General features: G+C 32.1%; 1 protein-coding gene across 1 annotated transcript in view; it reads left to right on the forward strand.

The window, feature by feature from the left end:
* The window catches only part of LOC145247269 (uncharacterized), a 71,654-nt gene that overhangs the window by 40,614 nt on the left and 5,133 nt on the right, over positions 1 to 25,907 (forward strand). The window contains exon 2 of the mRNA XM_080108874.1: positions 23,668 to 23,817. Coding sequence (XP_079965000.1) covers positions 23,668 to 23,817 — 150 coding nt within the window. The remainder of the gene's footprint in view (positions 1 to 23,667; positions 23,818 to 25,907) is intronic.

Raw genomic sequence — 25,907 nt, forward strand, 5'->3', positions numbered from 1 at the left:
CTCACTCTGTACTTTAACGCTAACATTACTTTTCTCAAATCGTGAACGACTTCAGCTGAACTCTAATAATTTAGCGCCTATGGACCCATATGGTGAAATTTGTGTTTGAATTTTTAAAATATCGATTTTAATTTGACACTTAGAATCGGTCACACCCAAAGAGCCCCACCATATAATTGGAAGTCCAGTATACATTAACCTAAAGTTCCTGACCGAGTAGCAATTGCTATGTGCCTTACATCTAACTCGCTCTGACATCTTCCACTGACTGCGCTCCAAACGTACAACAGAATGCAGTTTAAATTTCCGGAAAAAACTCAATTAACCTATCACAGACGTAGCACCTACATAATTCGATGTCTAAAAAGTTTACAATTACAAAATAAAATTCAACTATATAAGGATGAAAAAAAAACTTAACTAAAATTATTAAATAGAAATAGACGTAGCACTTGCATAAGACGACTTCACAAAAGTTTACAATTATAAATAAGAATTCAACTATATATAAGGATAAAAAAATTACCAAAATGTTTTTAAATAGAAAATGGGGATCCTCAGCACCTACTACGTAGCTATTTCAGAGATTTAAAAACAGGACAGATCTCTAGTGGAAAATACCACTTCCCCAATGTAGAACAATACGGTTAATATTCATACTAATGTATATATTAAAAATAAAATTGAAAAATAAATTATTAATAATGTATATAAGTAAATTTAATAATAATACGATTACAAGATCTATTCTGCGACATGTTAATTAGCATATAAATGCTATGAGAATAAAAATGAATAAAAGCTTAATAGATAAGAGGAAGGAAACATAGCCATATACATCTAAAAACCCAATATATAGTTCAAAGAAGCGGTGCATAAAAAAAATGTAAAAATAAAAATAAAGAATGCAGTTTAAATTAAAAAGATCTAAATTAACCTATCGCAGACGTAGCAACTATATAATCCGGCGTCTAAAAATTTACAATTAAAAAATAGAATTCAACTCTCTCTCTCTCTCTCTCTCTCTCTCACACACACACACACACACACACACACACACACACACACACACACACACACACACACACACACGCACTGTTTCTCTCTCCCCTCTCTCTCTCTCTCTCTCTCTCTCTCTCTATATATATATATATATATATATATATATATATATATATATATATATATATATATATAATATAAAGCTAAACGCCTCTGTGTTTTTTTTTGTGTGTATGTCTGGTCACGAATAGGCTCCTATATGGTTGACTATTTTAAAAAAACTGATTACATATAATGATAGAAGATGTATCGAGGATCAGGAATGGGTATGTTTGATCTGGCAGAACGGTGGTTCATAAAAATTGTGGGGTTTGCGTTCGCGCCTGGCCCCCAAAGTATGGAAATATAAAATGAAAAAAATCGTTTACAAGTGTTTTTTATATAGATGTACATAAGAATACTTTGATAAGTATGTTTCAGCTTAAATAGGGATGGTATAATAAAATTGTGGAGTCTGCGTTCGCGCCTGTACTCCATGGAAATATGGCATAAACTTTAACAAAGACTTTTCATATCTATTTGCATAAGTATACTTTGATAACTATGTTTCAGTTTGAAGAAATATGGTATAATAAAATCATTGGGTGTTCGTTCACGCCTGACCTCCATAGAATGTAAATATATCACAAAGTTTAACAAGATTTTTTAAAAGGTGTGAGAGTCCACAATAACACCTTAACTTTAATCTTAATTCACGCTAGCTTTTATTTATTTTTTGAGTTGAATCATATTGTGCCGAATAAATTCACCTCATAAATTCACGTTCTTATTAAAGTGAAAGCAAAAAAAAAAAAAAAAAAAAAAATCGGAACTTTAGACAATTCTCGACACAAATTTTGCATAACTCTATTTTTTCCTTCTTCACTTGCACATGACACTCTTTCGAAAATAGATAAATAATAAAAAATAAGAATGTTACTTGTTATCGTGTCAAAAGAAGGAAAACATCCTGCTCGCGTTATCACGTGTTTTTTTAAAAACATTTACATTACCTTTTTATTTTTATTTATATATCTGTTTAAGCATTTTTTGTCAGTGTACTAGAAGGAATTCAGTTGATTACAGCCCTTTCTGCGTGCTCTTTACATTACAATAGTACAACCCTGTATCGGACGGTGCAGTACTACACCGTTCAATACTGTAAAACTGTAATGAAGCTTTTCTGTTTGAAAAGGGCGCCATTTTCGTCTTATTCATATTTATATCGATTCTTTGCTTTAAAAAACTAAAGTAATTACGTGTTTATTATTTTTTATATCCCATTTTGATGTTTCAGATTATTTTACTAAAATAAGTAAAACTTCATTATTTTTCAAAACTGTTTTTGTTTCTTTGTTTTTCGATATTTCGTCGATATTATTTAGTAAAAGTGTTTAACAGAAAAGCCAACAAACGACTACCCGAAAAAATAAATATACAAGAAATAAATCTTACCATAAGCAATAAAAGTTCAGTTCATTTTTTTTTGTTGTTTGGAAATAGTTTTTAATGCTCTTTACTTAGAATAATTTCAGCGAACCGAAATTAAAACGAAATTTTAGGCGATAACTACGTAAATGAATTTTTATATAAACTACACATGCCATAATCGAATATTCCTCAAGCACAAAATAACGGAAAACATTCAAATATGTTTATAAATATTCCTTACGTTGACGGAACTCTCTTAAATTGTTAACACAGAATACTCAGGTGCCCTCCTTCAAATTGAAAACGGGGCTCTCCATTTCAAAGTTGCTGCCATTTTGATTATTTTTAAACAGGTTCGTGAATTGAAAAACAAAATTTTTTTTTACAAACTACTTAAAAATACAAACCAATGACCTTTTCTACCATAAAAGTAACTTTTATTGACTATGGTAACATTTATTTCTTGTATATATATATATATATATATATATATATATATATATATATATATATATATATATATATATATATATAACATTGTCTCTTTGTAAGGAAACATCATTTTGTTGGTCACTCTTGGCTACGAACGGAGACAAAGTTGATATAAAAAATATATTTTCGTGAAAATTATCTTTACTTTCATCATATTTTGCTTAGGGTAAAATTTTTGAGTATCAACACCTATCTCTTTACAACCCCCTCCTTTTCATAACCTATCATACTTTCATCGATCACAGTCCATTTTCTGTAGGCTGTTTTTTAACCCAGTCAACTACGGGTACTTCTGCTAGTATATATATATGTATATATATATTATCAATCGTTGAGGTATTTTTTCTATTAACATTTTTACTTTTTTTACTTTTAACTTGTATCACTTTAAAAAAAATCGGCAGAAAGTATTTCAGTTATACTTTGAAGTTCAGCATCTAGTGTTTTGTACTTTAGCAAATCAACAACGCCAGATGTACTAAAGGTTTAATCAGATTTATTTCTCTGATTTTAGCGTAGAACGAATTCCAACTAATGTAGTGACCTGTAAAAGTAGGTTTCCTGTATATATATATATATATATATATATATATATATATATATATATATATATATATATATATATATATATATATGTATATATATTCTAGCAAGGAGACCCGATTTTGCCGAGGATTAATTGATGATTAACGAATGTTTCACACTTTCATATTTTTGTTATCATCGAAATCGATGAAATTGTCTCTTTTTCAATCAAATAGATTGATTGCCTGCTCAAGTTGGCGATCCATCGCGGTGTCTCGGGAAGAAGGCTCATGCGCTTCCCAACAATGATTTAGTCCACAATACATTGTAGTTTACATTGCACTGTAGAGAACCTACTGTTGATTTTATAAAATTGTTATTTATATATAACTACCCAGGCTGCCCGGCGTTGCTGTGTTTGGAGGTATGCGTTGAGCTAAAACAAAAGTTGTAGTAGGCAGGCAGGTTCGAACCCGTGACGCGAAGGCAGAAAAGAAAGTGGAGGTGTGTGTAAGGGTGTTGGTGTAGCAAAAAAAAAAAAAAAAAAAAACAGAAGGAAAATTGCGAGCGCAAAAAAGTGGTAGTAGGCAGACAGGCTCGAACCCGTACCGCGAAGGAGGAAAAGAAAGGGGAAAAAACGTGACGCGTAAGCTGTTGCGCCCATCGCCAAACCAGAAGTTGCTTAGGTTTAAATTAAGCTAGACATTCGAAAAGAGGCGATGATTTATGAAAATATCGGCGAAAAGGCGACCCCTCCCTGTAAAAAAATGCCTAGTGTAGGGTGAAGAATTTAATGATTTGGGCCATTTTTTTTATATTTGTCGTCCGAAGGGTCAAGTGTCAAAATGATACCGATCTCGTGAAGATCTGCCGAAACATACATACATACATACATACATACATACATACATACATACACACATTCTTACAAACATTTAAACAGACAGGTAAGATTTATATTACAGACGATGACTTGAATTATGGATAAAAATGCAAAAGTCAAGTATCATGCTGCAATTGTGCCTCTAAACAGAAAAATTCATTTCGAACGCGCTCCTGTCATGTCAAAGACCTACTGTTGATATTATATGTCTGACATTACTTTTTGTGCGGTCATAATGGCTTTAATTTAAGTTTAAAATGAAAAAGTCAAGTATCATGGTGCAATTGTGCTTTAAACAGAAACATTCATTTTGAACGCGCCCCTGTCATATCAAAGTACATACTGTTGATTTTATATGTCGGGCTTTTCGGCTTGTGGGGTAATAAAACTTCTCAAATGCACTTGTGATGTTAGGCTGTGTAAGGTGTTAGCTTTAATCAAAATCGCCTGTTCCTCATTTTCTCGGATTATTTCGACTACGGATACTTATCAAAGACATACCAAAACCTATCTAATAGCAATGCCATGCAATTAAAGTACCTTTGCGTGAAATTTCGAGTCAAACACGAAAAGCGCAAAAAAGTAATACAAATACGGAGAGTACTTGAAAATAGTATAAAAAGCATATGAGAATGTGTCATTCGAGTAAATTGCTAATATAGCCAGTTTAGTTTTCGACTGGGTATATATTTCCTCAATTTTTGTTGGTATATTGTTAGATAATAACATCGTTAAAAGTTAAATTATTTATTATCGTCCATCTATCTATTTATCTATCTATCCAGTATATTGTTAAAATAGTTTATATTGGGGGTTATTTATAGAATAAAGTATAGCAATAGGTTTAGCTGGGGCTGTTTGCATAAATTAGCTAGGTTAAATAAAAAAATTACCTTGGGCAGGCGTACGTGGAAAGGTCGCACGTTGGCAGACGTGTGCTTTTGAATGATGACGTAACGAAGCTGAGGTTAAGGTGTCGGGAAGGTTAAAGAAAGAAGTTGACTTTCTGTTTGGCCACGAATGTGAACGGACATGCTTGAAGCCAGGAAGCGAGCCTGTAAAGAACAAACAATCCAGCCACCCTTATGCCGTAAACCGACGTCACATTTTACCTTTTCACCAATTTGACAAGTCTTCGTTCAAATGTGTCGTGACACTTTCTTTCGCATGGTTGTTCTACTAATTAGAGCTTTGTCTCATTTTCTAACTATTTTATTTCTTTTGGGACATACCTCAAAACTCATTTACTTATCTTTGTGGTTGGCTTCTAATTATCAAGATATACATTTTCATCATACTTATTCACAAGGATTTTCTCGCTTGGACTTTTCGAATTCGACAAAAACATCGAAAATATCACCCTTAACTAAATAACCCTCTTTCCCCTGCGCCAAATTCCTACTTGCACACTGAATTCTAACTATGGCAAGGAATTTTGTGAGTTTTCCTTTCTTTTCCGTCAGAGCGTCCCAGATCCCAAAACATACATTAATCTCTAAAGAAATACCATAAGGTTATCTTTTCTTTCTACATATTTACGGCATATTTTACTTTTCCCTCTTATTAGTCTTAATGATTTGGTTTTGTACTGACGTCCTTTCGTCATCTATGTAACTGAAGACTTCTCGTATCTTCCAACGTCTGCCTTTTTAACTGATTGTGTCGAGATTTATCATTTAGCTTCAAGACGTTATTTGAAGCCTGCACAACATCGCAAATGTCCATCTGTTTTTCTACAGTTGCACCCAGTACTCTTCCCTGGCAAGTAACTTTCTTGTGAAAAAGTTATACAAGAAAATACAAAAACACAAAAAAACAAACTTCTATCTTCTGGCTTATCACACCTGAAAACTTCTCAAAATATCCGTTCAGGTAATTTTTCTCTTGTCCCTTCTCTAAAATTATTAATTATTTCCAGGCCAACCATTCGTCTGATATATCGTTTCATTTTTTCTTATAACCTATTTTTTTTCGTTTTAATTTATATCTACTTAATTATGACTTGAATTCCTGAGGGCAAAATTTACAATATATTTATACATTAAAATTATTTTTTTTTCACAATATTTGTCCAGGCATGTCGACAATTTTCTCCAAAACATACATAGTTATATTAACATTTTCACATGCATTAAACAATTTATTACAATTCAAAATATGCTCTTTTTAGACATCAAAAGTTCAGCATAACTTCTCTTCAAATTTTTTTCTGAAGAAGAAGATAACAACAACAACAACAACAACAACAACAACAACAACAACAACAACAACAACAACAACAACAATAAAGGTTCTGTTAAACACTGGAACACAAACTTTTTACGCAATTACTGACCATCCATACAAACTCACATTAAAAATTGTCTTCCTTCTCCCTGACTAATTCAAACCCATCCCAATATATTGGAATTCTCCTTTCTATATGATGTAAGAGACGTGGTCAAACAATGTGACTCCCTCACGTTTCAAATTACACATGCGATGTGCACATGCATCCATGCGCCTCTGGTAAGAAAGAAATTCCTAAATTAATTGTTTCACGTATAACCTATTTATTTCAAAATCTAAACCATTTGTTGATCATTATTTCTAAACTGCATTTTTTTATATCTAACTATGACGTAAATAATATTTAGTTATTTCCAAGAACAATGACAATCGTTCTACATTCCTAGGATGTCAGTATGTATTCTTTTTTAAAACTTTTCTTACTGGGTTAGATTCTAATCTTTTCCAAATATCATTTTCAAACTTATCTAGTTTGCTCTTTTACTTAATGGGGTCTGCTCCCTTTTACATAACACTATTATTGGATATACTTAATGAATACATGCGTATATATATGTGTGTGTATGGCTGCATGTATGCGACTAGGTGTATATTTGAGTAAATAGGTACGGATCTATGTTTAAAATTGTATAAGTAACAATTTCGAGCGCACATACAGAAAGCGAAGAACAAATTAAACGAAAATTACTCCTCTTGCGTCATCAAACTGACAATTGATGCTTTTTTTTATTAAAAGTGTTATTTCGAATAATATTATGAAACATCTTTAAAAAAATCAATCACATCATAATAAAAATCAATAATGAGGGTAAGGCATTTTTAATTGAAGATGAAAATAAGATTTATCTATCTTATGGCATAAATTTTATTTGTTTTTCTGTATAAGTTTAAAATATTGAAATAATATGATCTTTATTTTTTATCAAATTTTTCTTGGAGTTCATATATTACGTTTTCTGCTTCCCTAAAATCGGTTCTCTCTATCGCTTTAAATACGTTTTTACACGTGAGACTATTATTTATCTTTACAAATCTAGTATCAAACAATTTATGGAATATTGTTATATTTGGGCTGGTGAATTTTTGTTCCAGTTGAGAATTATTGATAAAGTGTAGTAACAGACTTTTAATTTAATTGATACCACCTTTTGCTTCTTCACTACAATCTCTCTCACATGGACAGAATGTTGGGAGTTAAAGTCGTTTTTATAAATACTCTTCTAGCAAGTGTTCTTCGCAATTGTCTAATTCATTCTCTGCTTCCTTTGTCCCAGTTCATTGGACTCGTTAATTTAGTACTATTCATCAATTCGCAGTTTTGATATCTCCTTGTAACACAGTTGCTTATTCTGTAATAGAGAGAGGGAGAGGTGCGAATGAACTGGAAATCCGGGCCATCAAAAATGCAACCTGGAATTGGACGACCTGGTCCTATGACGCAAGTCGGTTTATGGGTCAGACCGTTGAATGGAGCAAAGTTCGGATGAACTTAAACCCTGCCGACAAAAATGAAACCCGGGAATAAGATGACGTAATTCGACCGCAAGTAAGACCAAAAGCAAACATCGACAGGGTTAGAATGTGGATCGATGGCGTAAATTGGTTAACGGGAAAATTCATAAAAAGAAATGATAAACAAGAGTCAGGTCAGTCAGAGTGTGACAGCAGAAAAGGGGAGGACAGACGACGCTCAACTGCCTGTCACGGTCGCAACCACATCCTCTCCACCTACACTATCTCCACCACCACCACCTCTACCGCCGGTTATGTGTATATGAATGTTTATTAAATAAACAAAGTTGTTTTATAACAAAGCGTCTCGTTAGTCATTGATAAATGAACAGCGGTCATTCCATTCACTAGACGACTTACAACAAACATATATGCATCAATGTCAAACGAACTATCTTTATATCTATCGAGATATTCAAAAATCTCGGATAGTGAAGATACAGGCTTGGTGCTAATAAAATAGACGTCACCGCCATACCAACCAGTATATAACAATTCCAGTGACCTTTTTCTAAGAACTGTAAGGTTGTAAAACTCTTGTCATTCTCACCATTTTCCTCCTACCTATAGCCTTGGTCTTTGCAAAACTCGATTCAATAGGTATACCCTGTTTTTTTTCGGTAATAATCTTTCGTTCTTCTTGGCTCCTCACATTAAGTAGCTTTACGTCTTATTAACCCGAGCGATTTCAATAAAAAATAAATAAAAATTGAAAGTTGAAACGACTTCACTGCATATGGGGTAACACTGGGTAGGTATAACTAGTACACACGCACACAAAGATGGCCCTCCCACATATATATATACACATATATATATATATATATATATATATATATATATATATATATATATATATATATATGTGTGTGTGTGTGTGTGTGTGTGTGTGGAGTAATCTAGGAAGAGTTTGTGTTTACAAGGTAAAAAATTTAGAGAATCTTAATGATGTTTATATAACAATATTAATTAATATAGATATATCTACCGCTTATAATGATTTTTATTTATACAAACTTAATTTGGCTACATATTTGCAGTCACAGCTATAAAAAGCTAATGATCTTCAAACAAGAACCAGAAAGATTTGATTAAAAAAAAATGAAAGCGTAAATTATAGTCATTCTGACTTGTAAAGTTTTATTCCTCTATAGCTGTGATTGAAATCTGTTTTGCAAATGTGTAGCCAAATTATGTTTGTACAAAAAAAACTTTATTACCAGTATAGTATTACCACTATTTTATATGTTTATCTATCAAATATTTGTGAAAACAAATATTTTGCTTTTTTTTAACTTTACATCTGAATTTTGTATTGGCAATCAGAGAAGATGAATAGAATTCCCGAAGCAAGCGATGCCAGAAAAAAAGATATCAGATTAGAAAATCTTCGAACATTTAGTAAACTCTACAGTAAAAGGGTTGAATTTATTCGCAAAAAATCTTGGTGAATACTTTATTTTACAGATATACAAAACACCCTACATACCATTTCTATTAGAATTCTGTTAGAATTCACTAAATGGCCATCACGGGTAAATATAACCTAATTTCATGTTATGATGAAGTCATTGGATATAATGGAAATTAAACAAAAGAAGATATATATATATATATATATATATATATAGAGAGAGAGAGAGAGAGAGAGAGAGAGAGTAAATATCATTTGCTGTGTCATTCTGAAATGTGTTGATAAAAACCTTATTATCGGTAGTAGGATTAATGTTGAAACAGCTAATATCTACAAACTCTGGAGTGCGTATAATCGGTTTTGAAATAGTAGATGTGTATTACCGAAGATAGTAAAGTTTGCCCCATAATTTAATTGATGATACAGTTATACTAAGTTCGAGATATAAGATCAAGGACTATTTGATGGTTTACATAGGGAATAAAATAATTACATGAAATTTGTTAGGGGAGGCGGATAGAGCTTATATAGGAATATATGGAAAAACTGGCGTGTTCAGTAACGCGGGCGTGTTCGTGTTGTGAAGGGAATTTGCTTTTTGACTACACAGGCATAGACCGGGTCATTGTAAATACAGTTATTTTGTAAAGAACCCCATTATTTATCATAGCAGCTACAGTTATTTGGGGGGAATTGGCACATGGTTTAATAGCCGGACTAGTTTTTTTTCTATTGTTATATATAATTATTATTTGTACTAAGTTAGGTATTGTGGATCGAGAAATGTTATATTTTATTCAATATGAAGCTGTACTAAGGTGGGCGTTAAAATGATTATTATTAAAAATAATAAAATATTATGTTTAAAAATTGTCTAGATATATTTGTTTTAATTGTGTTACGGTAGGGAGGGGTAAACAAAACAATCCGTAGTAAATCAATTGAATACTGCTACAAGATCCCTTTCAGATATTTTTCGGATTATTTTTATTCTTGGCGGACTTTACCTTCCCCTTGTTTTTTCGAACTTTCGTAACATCCATAATTTTAAAGTATTCAATTTTTATACTTAATAGTAAGTTTCCTTTTAATATAATTAACGATTGATTTCTTCTGAATAGAAAAGTATGAATGTTCAAAACTCATGGATTAAAGACAAATCTGTACTGTATTCCATGTTTTTGAACATTTGATTATCCAATAAATTTTGTAAATTTTTAGTTCCTATCATTTACATCTATTAACTTATGTACATATGCATATAAACTGCGTCAATCGCTTCATTGCAGATTAGTATAATATCAATATTTCATTAAATATGTCACAGAAAATGAAAATTATATCATAAAACGACTGCTTTAAGATTAGTTATTTCAAAAACTTTTTTATTCAAATTCATGCGATATTGATGAAGTTATGACATTTTATTCTTTATAGTGGAATTTCCACTGTCCATTACTTTATTGCAGGTCTCTTAAAATCTTGTTTTAGGTCAAAAATACAATCTTTTATCATGTTAACTTTATTTTTTATTATATTTTTCTGTCAAAGCATAATGAGAAAAAGCACATCCAAGGTGCTAAGCCTCCAATAAATGAATTATTTATTGACATATCAACCATTTTTTAAATAACTTAAACCAACCTTTTGTCCACCGGGGAAGTCAATTGTTTGATCTTAAAAAAGAGTTATGACTCTATCAATATCAGCTATGTTCTCCACAAAGCATCCTTTGAAGTAAATTGCTCTCCTCCCTCATAAACTCCTCTTTTTAATATTGCCCAGAGATATTCAATGTAGTTAAGGTCTGGAGAACATGGTGTTCAGGTCATGAGAGTTTTTCCAAAGAAGCCCATAGATTCAAGGAAGGCTGCAGTCGCCCTAACAAAATGGGATGGTGCATTGTCATGCATAAAATCATCTGAAAGCGACGTGACAATGGTAGATCATCAAGCTATGGTGACAAATGTTTATCCAAAAAGGCCGTGTACGCGTTGATGGTAGGTTTTACACTCCCTGAAACTAGGAATCGCCCAACCAATTTATCCCTAATGATTCTCACCAAAACATGATGATTCCATCTCCTCGTTGGCGATGAACTCTCTAAGGGGTTGGAGTTCCGTTCGAGTTTCAAATTTGCCTCATCCATCCAGACCGTCAAGAGTAGCACGGGTCACATCTGTAAATAGGACACATTGGAAATCCATTTACATGTAATTCGGTGCCCAAACCTTTCGTTTTTTCCTATGTTGTCTGCTCAATGGAGGCCTTGGGATAGTTTTGATGTTCCTTGCCATCTCATTCAACACATTACATCGGGCCTGTCTGGATCTTGGAGCGATTCCAGCTCTTACAAAAAATGGAAATACTGGTGCTGTTTGAGTTTCAATTGACTTCGCTACGAATTTTCCGAATATCAAGATGTAAAAGGTTTCTCCTGATGCCCTTATCCTTTCTGGATTTGGTATTGAGGTGTTCACGAATGAAGCTAAAGTTCTTGGGTCCGTTTTCAGCTGCATAACTAAATCTTTGATGAACAATCCTTCTGCAAGTCCACAAACAGTCCTTTCCTTTTCGGTAACCCTTTTTTGGCAGTTTTAAAGACCTGCAATAATACGATGGACAGCATAAATTACTTGATAATAAATAAAATGTCATAACTTCGTGAATATCGCATGGATTTTAATAAAATTTTGGGAAATAACCAACCTTGAAACAGTCATTTGATGATACAATTTTCATTTTTATATGGCGTATATTTAGTTAAATATTGGTATTTTACTAATCTGCAATATAGCTATTGACACAGTTTATATATATATATATATATATATATATATATATGTATATATATTAGTGATGTGACAATTCCAAAGTTTTTCCTGATTCCGATACAATGACCGATTCCATTCTTAATTTCCGATTCCGATACGATTCCCGATTCTGATTTTTATTCTTTCAAAATTAATAAATATTTAATTAGAGTTTTTGTTTGGTAAATTTTAAAATTATTATATAAGCATCGCTAATTTCTGTGCATATTTTTCTTAAATGTGTTCCTTGTAATTGATTGAAAATTGTAAGATAACAAAAGATTTATTTTGATTTTAAAACAAAGCCAGATCAGATAGTATCAGTTCGTCATTAGTGTACAAGATGCTACATGCTACTCTTCATTAACAGTTGAAAATAGCCGACGATTCAAAGTCAAAATGAGAAAACAATGTAAGAATAAAATATTTAACAACGCCTCCTCCCATTGTTATGAACGAATTTTTAAATAATAATGTTACTATTAAGAAAACCATTTGTAACATAGAGAGGGCATTGATTTTGTTTCTATTAATGAAGTGCTGTAAAAATCAAAACAAAATCGAGATGTAGATAATAATAATAATAATAATAATAATAATAATAATAATAATAATAATAATAATAATAATAATAATAATTGTATATAAAAACTCTAAGATAAATCCTGATTTTAAAATGAAATGTTATTTTCATAGATGATAACGTGATGAAAACTCGTCATTGGAAAACTCGTCCCCGAAAAACTCGTACTCAGAAAACTCGTATTTTGAAAACTCGTACCCGGAAAACTCGTCCATTTTCACTAGGTAGGAAAAATGGTCCATCAGATAGGAAAACTGGTCCATTATTGAATAAATATCGACTGAAAACACATTTTATGACAGTTCTTGAAGGAGATGTTGCTTTTAAAGGCGACTATAATATTTTTTAAAATTACTTTTTACTTGTTTATTCTTGTTAAAAAAAATAAACTCGATCACGGAGTCACGGACTCAAGACACGAAAAACGAAACCATATATATTAAAAAAAATACTTTAGTTTTAACACTTTTTTGTATTATGACGAAACTAAAAAAAAAAGAAAGACAACACTTATCAAAGAAAGCAAATATTTTATTCAGAAAATTAATTTAGTTTATATAATTCTTGTAACAAACAAGATTGGTACTCATGTACTTATTGATCCGTGCTGAAACAATAACGTTGTTATTTAGAAAACCATTCTTAACATAGGGATGGGAGTGTGTTGTGTACCTATTCTGTACTTTCACCTAACAATTTAATAAAAACAGATATCATAAAACTTAAATTAAACTTTAAAATACTATTTAAAAAATAGCGCGGATCAATAAGTGCTCTAGCATCACAAGATTTTGTTCCGAACAGAAAACTATTTGAAAACCAAAACATTTATTGTATAAAAATGTATCAATATATAATTGAAAAACATTTATTTAAAAGTCTATGTAAGAAAATATAATTTAATAATACGATTTTGTAATGAAAGATTTTTATAAAGTAAAATAGCTTTTTTTCTTTTTTTTAACAAATAAATAATTTAAATGAAACATGTTTTGTTTAATTAAAGGAACTTTGAAGGGTCAACAACAAATTAATAATTTAAATGTTTTTGACCGAGAAGCGCCACCTGGCGACAGTTTAGTGAAACGCACCAAGAAAAGATGGCCGACGTCCGCATACTGCAGAAGTGCTTTTTATTGTTTCGTGGATACTAAAAGTGTTCAAGCTAAATTAATTTTTCTAAATTAAATATTTATTTTATTATGTCATAATACAAGCAGTGTCTTTTTTTGTTCTTTCGTAATAACATAAGAAAAACTAAAGTAATTATTTGAATAAATATATGGTTTCGTTTTTCGTGTCTTCCGTTCGATTTCGTTACATAATCAACCGTATCCACTTCCGGTAGCTTGATTTTTTTCCGAGCAGTAATTTTGACTATTGCCTAAAAAATATACAAATTTATTTTCTTTTGGAGGGGGTGGTGGGGCTCGTTTTAAAATTATATCTACCTAAGTAGTTTCTTTAATTTTCTATTTTGAGGTGATTATCGAGACTCCTAAGACGTGATCCCCTCATTTTGGACATTTTTGTTCAAAAGTAACACTCGACATATTTTTTTAACTAAATAAACTCTTGAAAATAAGTTGAACCACTAAAAACTTACAAAGCTAGGTAGAAAACAAACACTTAGAAAAATCAATTTTATTTTTTTAAAACAACAGTGAATATAAGTAAAAATATTGTTAAAATATATTATGGGATTTGTATTATCTTTTAAAAACAATATCTCCTTCAATAACGGTCATAAAATGTGTTTTCAATCGATATTTATTCAATACTGTATCACAGTTGTCCTACCTAGCAAAAATGGATGAGTTTTCTCGGGTACGAACTTTCCGGATACGAGTTTTCCGGGGACGAGTTTCCTAAATTTGATTACGTGTGAAACCCTTAAAAAAACTTGACAAAAAGAAAAGCAATCAATTTAGATTTCGAACGTGAATTTAACGTAAAATAATCATTTATGGGCCATTCTAATTCTTTATGAACGTTAATTAAATTGTTTACCACTAACTTAAGTTCGATTGGCAATGTCGTAAAACCATGCGTAATCGCTTAAAAACGTAGACATCCCCCAAACAAACGCCCATAATTTATTTCTAATAGAAAAAATATTTTGTTTTTGATTTACTACCCTAGCACACTAGAATGTTTAAGAAAAAGACGCTTATTTTACGTTAAATTTATGCGTGAAACTGATCATGCACCTTTAATTCCTAAATAAGTCGTTTTGTATTTGTTTTTTTTTTTTATAATTATGTGTGTTAATAGGTCATGTTTTTATTTAATTTTTAACAGTTACGTGTAAAACGGTACATATTAATACTCTATTCTCATGATAGTTTCGTTGTTTTTTCTTCCGTTTTTATTGTTCGCCAATCGCAATTATAACTTTTTGTTGCGAAAAGAAAAATTCGATCGCCATTGTTTAGGCTATTGCATGCCAACAATCTGAAAAAGTTTCGCATATAAATTTTAAGTAAAATGGCTACCTCTTTCGACCCAGACTGTTTTAAGAACATGTAACGGATTTCGTTTGTTTTTAATTTTGGCCATGTTCATGTTTCTGGTCAAACTGTAGTATAAAATATTTCATTGTCAAGACACGACACCCCCTACTACTAACCCTAATTCTGGGTGATAATACGAAAAATAAAGCGATTACTTATGGTTTTATGATTTTGCCGATCAGGCTTTGGGGTTAGTGGTAAAAAATTTCGTTTGCTGCTTTAAAACAATTAGAATGGTCCGGAAACGAGTGATAATTTTACGTTAAATTTATGAATTTGAGCAAATTGGGCTATTTTAGCTAGCTTGGAAAAAGGGCGATAATTGAATAAATATCAATTAAAAATATAGAACAGTTATTGCGGAAGATATTTTTTTAAGAAGAGGGCTCCCATCCCTCACTCCAATTAAAAATGTATTAATATACTAATTGTTCTGTTTTGTGTTCTCGAACTCGGTAATTTTTCTGTTTAACGGGAGAATCTGCACAGAATTTCGGTTGGATCTTACATCGATCGAAACGTTAGCAAAATGTAATATCTGTTCTGGTGCTCCACTTCACCTAATCTCTTCTCAGTCAATGAAGGAGAAATCTTTCTTGACTGAGGCAATTTTTATTTTTGTTCCGACTCACAGTGTCCCTTTTTTGGAGCTGGATATTCCCCATATAAAAAAACGACCTTGTGTCTAAGTTTACCCTCTAGAGAAGGCAAGTAAATAAGAAACATTCAACACGAGAAAAGTAGTACGAAGCGTGTTCATGACTTATAAAATCCATTAACATTTTAAGATATTTTTAAAAATATAATTTAAGGGGAGAGGTAGCCGCTTTTTAAAAGAAGTCTTGAAGAACGAGCTATTTTCAATCGATATTTATTCAATAATTGCCCTAAATTTATATGAGCAACTAACACTCTATCTTCAATTCTAAAATAATTTTATTTTTAGTGGGTTCACAAATGTCGCCCCATAAAGTAAATTATCATGGTGGGGGTACTTTATAATGTAGATATAATTTCGGTGGTCAAACAAAGCGGCCCCAAGAAAATAAAACTTGCCCATTCGTTTGAACTATCGCCCTCTTGAGAAACGTCATCTGGACATGGCAAGTAGATGCGAAAAAATACTTGAACATTTGATCGGCTTCATAAGGCATCTGGCGCCTAGGAATCCCTAAATCTAAGCATAAGTAAATGATGACGGCAGAATCAAAGAAAATTTGATGCTAAAAGTTTTTCACGCGGAAGTATTAAAATTCACAAATTCATTTAAAATTCAATTCAACGTTTTATTCATTCCTTGTTATATTTTTCAATGTTTTTTCGATTTTTCCGATTCCCGACTTCGATTAATTGTCCCAACACTAATATATATATATATATATATATATATATATATATATATATATATATATATATATATATATATATATATATATGTGTGTGTGTGTGTGTGGTGTGTGTGTGCGTGTGCGTGTGCGCGTGTGTGTGTGTGTGTACCTATACATTTATCTTTATTAAGGAATAGGGAATATACTATGATAAGAAAAAATAAAAATAACAAATTATGTAAGAATAAACCATATATATTTTTTACTTTTCATTGACCGTCCAAAGGGGTCTAGAATTCCATAGCTTTGACCGAAATATATCTGACAATATGTGGCCAAATAATATTTGTATGAATAAATACTATTTAGTAATACATAAATTTTATATTATAAATAGTTCAACAATGGCTTGCTGACAATTAATCACATTTCGTGAAGCATGAAAATTATATCGTAATCGAAAAGGAATAATTTTCGAGAAAAGAACTGAAGCATGATAATGTATTATAAGATTTATTCCTATCAAAATTTGTTTGCCAACGAATAAATTCTACAATTATTCGCTAAGTTAAACGCGACATGTTTTTTTACTGAATTATTTCAATCAATACTAGATGGAAACATACATGGAAGGGCGCGTGCGCAGAACCTGTGCAAATACTGTATTGATTTGATTACGTTTTTCCCGTTGCATTATTTGAATCAATGAAATCTCGTGTCGTTTTTCAGCTTTAAAGAACTTCAACTATCAATTTGTACGTGAGACAATATTGCAAGGGGATAAGTTTATCGTTTCAAGTTATAATGTGTCGTTCTATGCAATATTAAATGGGGGTGTGCCAGACTCATTGATTAGAATATAAAATATTTATAGGCAATAAAATGTTCGTTTGGTGGGAAAATAATGAGCGATTTAACAAACCAACCTTTTTATTGACTCATGCCATTTTGCTCCAGATGCAATACTTATACCAAGTACTTTAAACATTTCTATAAAGTTTGACATTAACATTTGCTTTCGAATGTTGAAGAGTGCATAACCGTCCTCTTCCTTCCACATTTTCAAATAGCAATAGCAAAGTATTTTCTGTGTGCGCATATATGATATCCCGGACTGAAAATAGTCAAGTGTAAGCCAATTAAGCGGCTCGGCGTTATGAATCTTTGGCGAATTACATATTATCTTTTGCCTACAGAAGACTCGAGATCAGCGTGACAACAATCGCCTTCTCCCGAAGATGAAAAGATGATATCACGTCAACGTTGCAGGAAATGATAGAATTTGCTATTGCTCACAGAGTAACTAAATTTCTATTTTCCAAGCAAAAGAAAAATTTACAATCGGAATCTTTGCGTATTCAAAACTAACATTTAAATATTTATTAATAAACACCTTTTTTATAATTTTTTTTGTTCTCATATTTTTCTATGCATATCAATAATCGAACAGTTCCGATTAATACAAGAATTCATTCCTATAGCTTCACATTACCACTAAGACATTTCTGAAATCCTCTTTGCATTGTCTGACTACATGTACCTTTCTTTTTATGTTCCGTTGCTGGTGGTGATGACTATTCTGGGAAAACATTATTCATGAGTTATGATTCACGAATTAAGGGATTGTTTTGTTCAGTATTGTATTCCGAAAAAAAGTATTTGAAATTTGCATACTATTTACTAAACACGTAGAAGTTTATATAAAACCCAGAAAGCAAACATTTTAAACCTAAAAATCGGACACTAATTTCCAAACAAATATTCTGAAAATCGCCACGAGAAAGTTTAGATCAAAGTCAATTATTTTGGGACAAGGTACAAGATCGTAGGCGATATCAATATTTTACGCAATGTTAAACTTTACTTGAAAAATGAACAGTTGATTTACGTATGGTTAATTTGCATCGCTTGGTAGAATGGATGAGAAGAAACTAAATAATGATATATAATGTAATGCACTTCTAGGCTTCCGGCTAGGATTAAAACGTAATATACGTTCTATTCTCAGGCATAAGTGGATAAATTGTTCTTAAATAGAGCAATTAAAAATGTAAGTGTTAAATAGCAATTCAACACTCCGAAAATACCTGATGCAAGTAAAACCCCCAACTGAAAAACTCATGACAAAAAACTGCGTTTAAGAGATTTCATGTAAACGTGGGAAACTTTACAAAGGTGAAACATGTCACCCCCTCAAAGTAAGACTAGAAGAACACCGAAAAGCTGTCACACGCGGAGAAATCTAAAAATCAACCCTAGCTGAACATTTGTGCAGCGAGTAGAGTAACCATTCCCCAATGTGGGATGATGTCAAAATACTGGATACATAAGAAAGATGTCAGATCAGAAAACTAAAAGAGGTGGAACATATGGTAAAAAAATAACAATATAATTAGCTGTCCTAGTATAGAACTTAATCGCATTTGGATTCCCTTAATTACAAATTCACAGGAAGACTGAACTTTCTTTATGATTCGGTTCGAATTCTTGCAATGCAGAGCTAACCCCTCTTTTCTTTAGTAGAGAAAAGTAAACATATATTCAATACCCGAAGAAGGTCGCAGGGTGAAGCGACCGAAACGTTGTGCCAATAACACCCAAGATGAGAATAATTGTCCGATTAATCAAAATAATACAAACATTCACATCTGATCTCAAAAATTCAGAATTGCAGTAAATACTTTGTGTATATTGCTATTGCTGAACCGGGTGTGCAACCACCTTCTTTTTCAAACTGCAAATCTGGATCAAAGTTAATTTTGGGATGTGTAAAACTCCTCAGTATTTCTTTAGCTTCATCTACAGCATTGTACATGTTTAATCTACGGTGGATTAAACTATAAAATCCAACGATCCTGGTTTTTAAAAAGATAAATTGATGACCCGGAATCTTCTCATTGACAGAGAAAAGCTAAGTCTCTCATTGGCGGTGCCGGGAAAACTCGTCCCGGGAAAACTCGTCTCGGGAAAACTCGTCTCCGGAAAACTCGTCTCGGGAAAACTCGTCCCCTTTCGCTAGGTAGGAAAACTGGTCCCTTATTGAATAAATATCGATTGAAAACACATTTTATGATCGTTCTTGAAGGAGACGTTGTTTTTAAAAATAAACTATTTTTTAAATATATTTTTTTAATATTTTTAATACTGTACACATAGATTCGAAAAAGTTGTCAAAAAACAAATATAGAACAAATAAATGTTATCAAAGGCAAGATAAGTTACTTTTCTACCTAATGGATAGATTTTTTGTGTTTTTATTCAATGTAACATGTTTATTCAGCTCGAAAAACATGCAGCGTTTACTGATGTATTGGAAAATTCAAAATGGCGCCAGACTGTCTCTTTAACACGGTAAGTTTGGGAAAAGATGTTATAAATAATAAACTAGACAAAATACTATTAAAAATCAACCGAATATATGTCAACTTATGTCATGGTAACATATATTGAGCGAATTTCTAACAGTATTTTATCTAGTTTATTATTTATAATACCTTTTCCCAAACGTACCCTCTCCGAGAGAGAGTCGGCCGCCATTTTGTAATTTTCCAATACATTGGTAAACACTGCATGTTTTTCGAGCTGAATAAACATGTTACACTGAATAAAAACACAAAAAATATATCCAGTTAGGTAGAAAAGTAACTTATCTTGCCTTTGATAACATTTATTTGTTCTATATTTGTTTTTTGACAACTTTTTCGAATCTATGTGTACAGTAATACAAACCCAACATAATAAACGCTTTTATTAAAAAAAAAAAAAATTAAACAAGTAAAAATATTTTTTTAAAAATATTATGGGGGGGGCTATAGTTTATTTTAAAAAACAATATCTCCTTCAAGAACGATCATAAAATGTGTTTTCAATCGATATTTATTCAATAAGGGACCAGTTTTCCTACCTAGCGAAAGGGGACGAGTTTTCCCGAGACGAGTTTTCCGGAGACGAGTTTTCCCGAGACGAGTTTTCCCGGGACGAGTTTTCCTAAATTCCTCATTGGCACATTGTAACTATACAGATCAACGATAATATAAGTGGTTATAGTAGGAAAAGTCTCCGTATCTTTTCGCTTTAATTGTAATAATGTATCAAATAATTAAAAACACCAAAATCATATTTCTTCAGTGACGTAATACTCTTTGAGAGTGTATGTTTTTATCGTTATATGAGCTTATGATCGCCCGAATCCCGCACACAGCCAGCAAACCTTTTCTCTCTTCATCACAAAGTGTCACTTTTGACCATGTTCATAGCGTCATATCATTAGACGAAGTCTTAATTCTAATGTAAAATGGGATTTTCCACTTTTTCTGCTTAACCCTAACCATAATGTAGAATGTACTGCTTTTAAGATTATTTTTATTCACTCATTATTTTTACATATCCACATCAATGTAAAGGGACAATACTGTTGTCTGTTTTGGAAGCAACTTAACCACAAAGTAAAACGTGTGTTGTACCGTGAATCAAGTAATAATGCATAATCTTATAACATCATATTTCATCTATGGTATTATTACCATACATTAACATGGGTACTAATTAGAGGTCACCATTTCGGTAGGCTCCCACTTCGGGGCGCCTCCGATAACAGGGAGAACTGGAGCGCTGAAATAGAAATAAATACTGGTAAAAGAAGACATTGTCTTCTTATAAAAATGAGGACGTGTAACGCGACTTTGTTATGAATTCATGAGGTTTTATATATCCAATATATATGTGTGTTTTCCCGAAACTCGAGTTACAAAGAAAGACAGTGCATTTTGTAAAGTCTGTATTAATGTTCAATGCTCATCTTGGCTACCTAACGGGAGCTGAGGAGTGAGGCGTGTGTTCTGTCTCTAGTCGCCGTGGAACTAAGGACGTTTTCTTCACTCGAATGTCCCACGTAAACCGTTCTCGCTTTTCATTGGCTGGAACCTCTGATGACGTATAAGAAAAAAGGAAGGAAAAGATAAAAGATTAGGGAGAAAGAGAGAACTAAGGTGAGAATACAGCCTAGTCTCGTAGTAGTAGCAGCTCGCTACACATCAATTTATTCACAAAAGTATTTTAATATGTACAACTTTGCTGCATACGATAATCTAATATGTCCATCTTTTGCTTGAATTCAGTTAACATCCAAGTAATCGGTTCACTGAGCATATCAGGACTAAAGAATTTCATCAAACTAGACAAAAAGTTTCTTGCAAGCAAAGAAGTTCCCTACATCAAGCCTAAAATCAATATAACTGCCCGACAACTTCAAATTACATTAAATCAGAATGAAATGTTCGCGTAAAATTTACCATATTCGACCAAGCATGAACATTCACTTGAAACACATCTTCCGGTAACTTGGTCGACAAGCTGGAATTAATTAAAAATAGTAAAGTCCCCAAAGGCAATATCGGTTTCCACCTTATTAAGCCGCGGTTTCAACACTCAATTATTAATCAATGACACCGCAGTATTCGACGCATTTTATCGCTTTCCCCCACTTTTGTTTTGCGCTTTTATTCAAAAGAGACTGTTAAGCACGCAATTTATTTCAAGAAGAAATCATTCGAATAAAATGTGCTGATTATCCACCACGAGGCAATAACCATGTAACTATTTTTAAGTTTGAAAGAAGATTACATATTTTCTTTCTTGTGTTCCCCATTAGAAAGTAAAAAGTGATGGTAAAAATAGCAATATGGAGTTCAGGGCTAGAGCAGGATTTTCTTTGTTTTTCTGTTTTTTATGGCAATGGCGGGACACGAGTGTAGCTAGTTGTTAGTGTTACTCTTACTATTGTCGTTGTTGTTCTCCTCCTACGTCTCTTTTTCTTTCACCTCCTCTTCCCCTTCTTTTTGTTTATGTCGATCAAAATTATCTGAATGTTCTAACGAGCGGTTAAGTGCTCCTATTTACTTGCCTCCCCATGAGGATGGAGTTAGATATGGATTTTAATGAAGGGAATCCAGCTCCCCAAAAGGAGCATTGTGTATGGGGACAAAAATAACGACAGTCAGGAAATATCTCCCCTTTCATTGACTGATAACAGAAATTATAAAAAATATAAAGGACAGCTACTAGCTAAAAGTTTTGTAATTCCGATCTATTGTTTTGAGATTTAAATCTTTAGCTACCCAACATGTTTAACTGTTCAAGCTTCTTGATTTCAGTTTTATGCATTTTGTTTCGTCTTATCTACGTAGCGCATAGATCGCACGTCTGTGCGCAGAACGATTTACACAGGTTGATGAATCTTAAATAAAAATCAATAAAGATGTTTACAAGCAATGAGAACTTAGATAAGACAATATCTGAGACAGTAACTAACCACCCACTACCGATTATATCAGCACTTTGCAAATTCTATATAAATAAAGATAACATGAATTACTTCGAATATAAGAAAAGATCAAATTAACGACACCTTTTCAAACTTATTTATTGTTTAACTGTTTACGTGCGTCTCAGATTTCTCGAAATTTTAATCGGAGTTTTTTTTTTTGTCTTCGTGTCGTTTGCTATTGTTTAATTGTTAACATGCAAACATTATAAAACGCATGTAATAAGGACAATTGATTGTTTTTATCAGTAGTGATATTTATATGTTACTACATTTCGTTAGTAGTTATGTTGTCTTGACTTTTATAGCTGATTTGCTAATTGTTATATAGGCGTTTGTTTTCAAATACAAATTTTTATTCGATTTAATGTAGTCGGACTGGTAATATCTCGTATAGAGTGCCGAAAATATGCAATTTCTACAAAAATCATACAGCAGAATTTAAAAATAAAATAGATAACGTTAACTCATATTTCTTTCTTTAAATTTTGAATTAAGATGAATCGATTTATTTGTAACAGGTAACACAAGAGAATCCAGTCGACACAGACCAAACTAGCAACATGGAAGACAGCGATACAGCAATGAATGACTTTCCGATTGATACAGACCACACGTGTCAATTAAATAACGCGTCGTCCTGCCCACCTGAACACTGTTGTGTAAAAGAGGTAAACCTTTCTTTGTAAACATATCTGTAAGAATATAAAAGTCACACACACAAATATATATATATATATATATATATATATATATATATATATATGTGTGTGTGTGTGTGTGTGTGTGTGTGTGTGTGTGTGTGTGTGTGTGTGTGTGTGATTAGCTATTATTTCCAAAACTAAAAGATGTAATTAATTCACATTTTGATTAGTTTTCATTTAGACATCTGAATTTTTATTATGTGACGAATAATTACTATATAATAAATGATAATTTGGGAATGATAGATAATGGTATACATATTCTGAAGATATAAATTAAGTGAATTTCTATCCTCAGAATATGTATACCATTATCTATCATTCCCAAATTATTATTAAGCTTAATATTTCTTACACTTTGAAATATAATTTTTAGAATATATACCTGCTTATAATATTTAAATATATATGTATGTTTATGCGTGATTGTGTTCATATGTATGTTTGTGTGTGTATATGTGTGTATGAATAAAACTATCGGATAAAATTAGAAATGATCACTATACTATTTGAAAACAGAATAACAGTTAAATACTATGTTCAATGCCGAAAAAGAACAAAAAATAACAAAAGAAAATGTACTTTTAAACTTTTTAATTAGTCACATGTGGAGATTGTCACATGATAACATTAAGAAAAACAATACTGTTACCACTAACAAAAGTAATAACTCAAACACTACTAGTTATCAGCCAAATAGAAATAAGAAAATTGATAATGAAGAGATAACTATAACTGTAGAAATCACGCACTTTAATCCACTAGAAAATAACTGCTTAACCAAAGGCATCGTTTATCAATCCAGAATATCTGCCAATAAAAACCCAAATACCAAAAGTACGATTTAAGATAAACATCCTTGTTTTTTACTAGCAAGACTCGTTAATTGGCGTTGCCTGGTGGAAGCATGACAGATCCGGAAAAGAATCGTTAAAGAACCCCTCCTTCGAAAATAAAGTAATATACAGTTGTTTTTGGTGGCCACTGCCGTATCTGGAAAGTATTGGACACTGGCGGCCGTGGTCCAAATTAAATAATATGGCTTTCACTGTCGAACAATGTTTTCCAGTGGCAGCAAGTGGAAGCCACTGTCCACGATTGTCAGCACTGTTGGTAACTGGCGATTAGTGTTGGTTTGGAGCGATAACCTGCAGGTACTGGCTGGTTCTAAAAAAGCATGTAGTAACTCTTTAGATTGAGCGAAAACAGAGGTAGATAACTGCCCTCTATGGATGACATTATCTTTCAAGTCGGCCATCGTTTTTCTTCTCGGTATACTGCATGCATTATTTTCTAAAAGTACCCCTAGCGCATCTTCTAAATAATAAAATACTCCATAGAAAGTAAAAGTGGTAAAAAAGCAAATATATAATAAATAAGTGTTTCCGTAGCTAATAAAATAGACGCTGAAGCGTACCTGCATAATATTTTTTTTATTTTAACTTATTTGGAAGCGGTTAATCAGTTCTGAAATGAAAGTGTCGACATGATAAGTGACAGCTTTGAAGACTAGATAACGGTCAAGATTATAAATTAAATGTAATCGTTGATAAGAATAAAAATGCAAAAAATAAAAAATATATCATCATTTAAGTCTTGATAATCGATCAAAAATTGAAAATAAAATATTGATACGCGTAAAAGAATTTTTTAGTGACGCTTTGGGGTGGATATTATACTGAGTGAGCAAAATAAGACCGAGCGAGCAGACGACCCAAAATTGAAAGAAGAAAAAAAGAGAAGGAAAGAGGGTATTCTTACTTTACGAACGGTCTTTACCGGGCGTTAGTGCTAGCTTAGATAAATATTTTTGAAGTTTTAACAAAATAGCTACAATAGCAGAGTGTCTCTATTTACACTGAACATCTACAGAATGCCAACATCAATATATTACATATGAATGACTCCCCTGTGGAATTTCCACAGGTCCCGCTAGTAAAAAAATAATAGTATTAAAAAGGTGTCCATTCAACTCAAAACTAGAACCTAAACGCAAAGACACTGCTAAATTCCTTCAAATGATGAAGGATAATATTGATTATCTATAGTAAGTAAAT

This window comes from Euprymna scolopes, chromosome 25 (genome assembly GCF_053919585.1).
Source record: "Euprymna scolopes isolate OS-2025 chromosome 25, ASM5391958v1, whole genome shotgun sequence".
Taxonomy (NCBI): Eukaryota; Metazoa; Mollusca; class Cephalopoda; order Sepiida; family Sepiolidae; genus Euprymna; species Euprymna scolopes.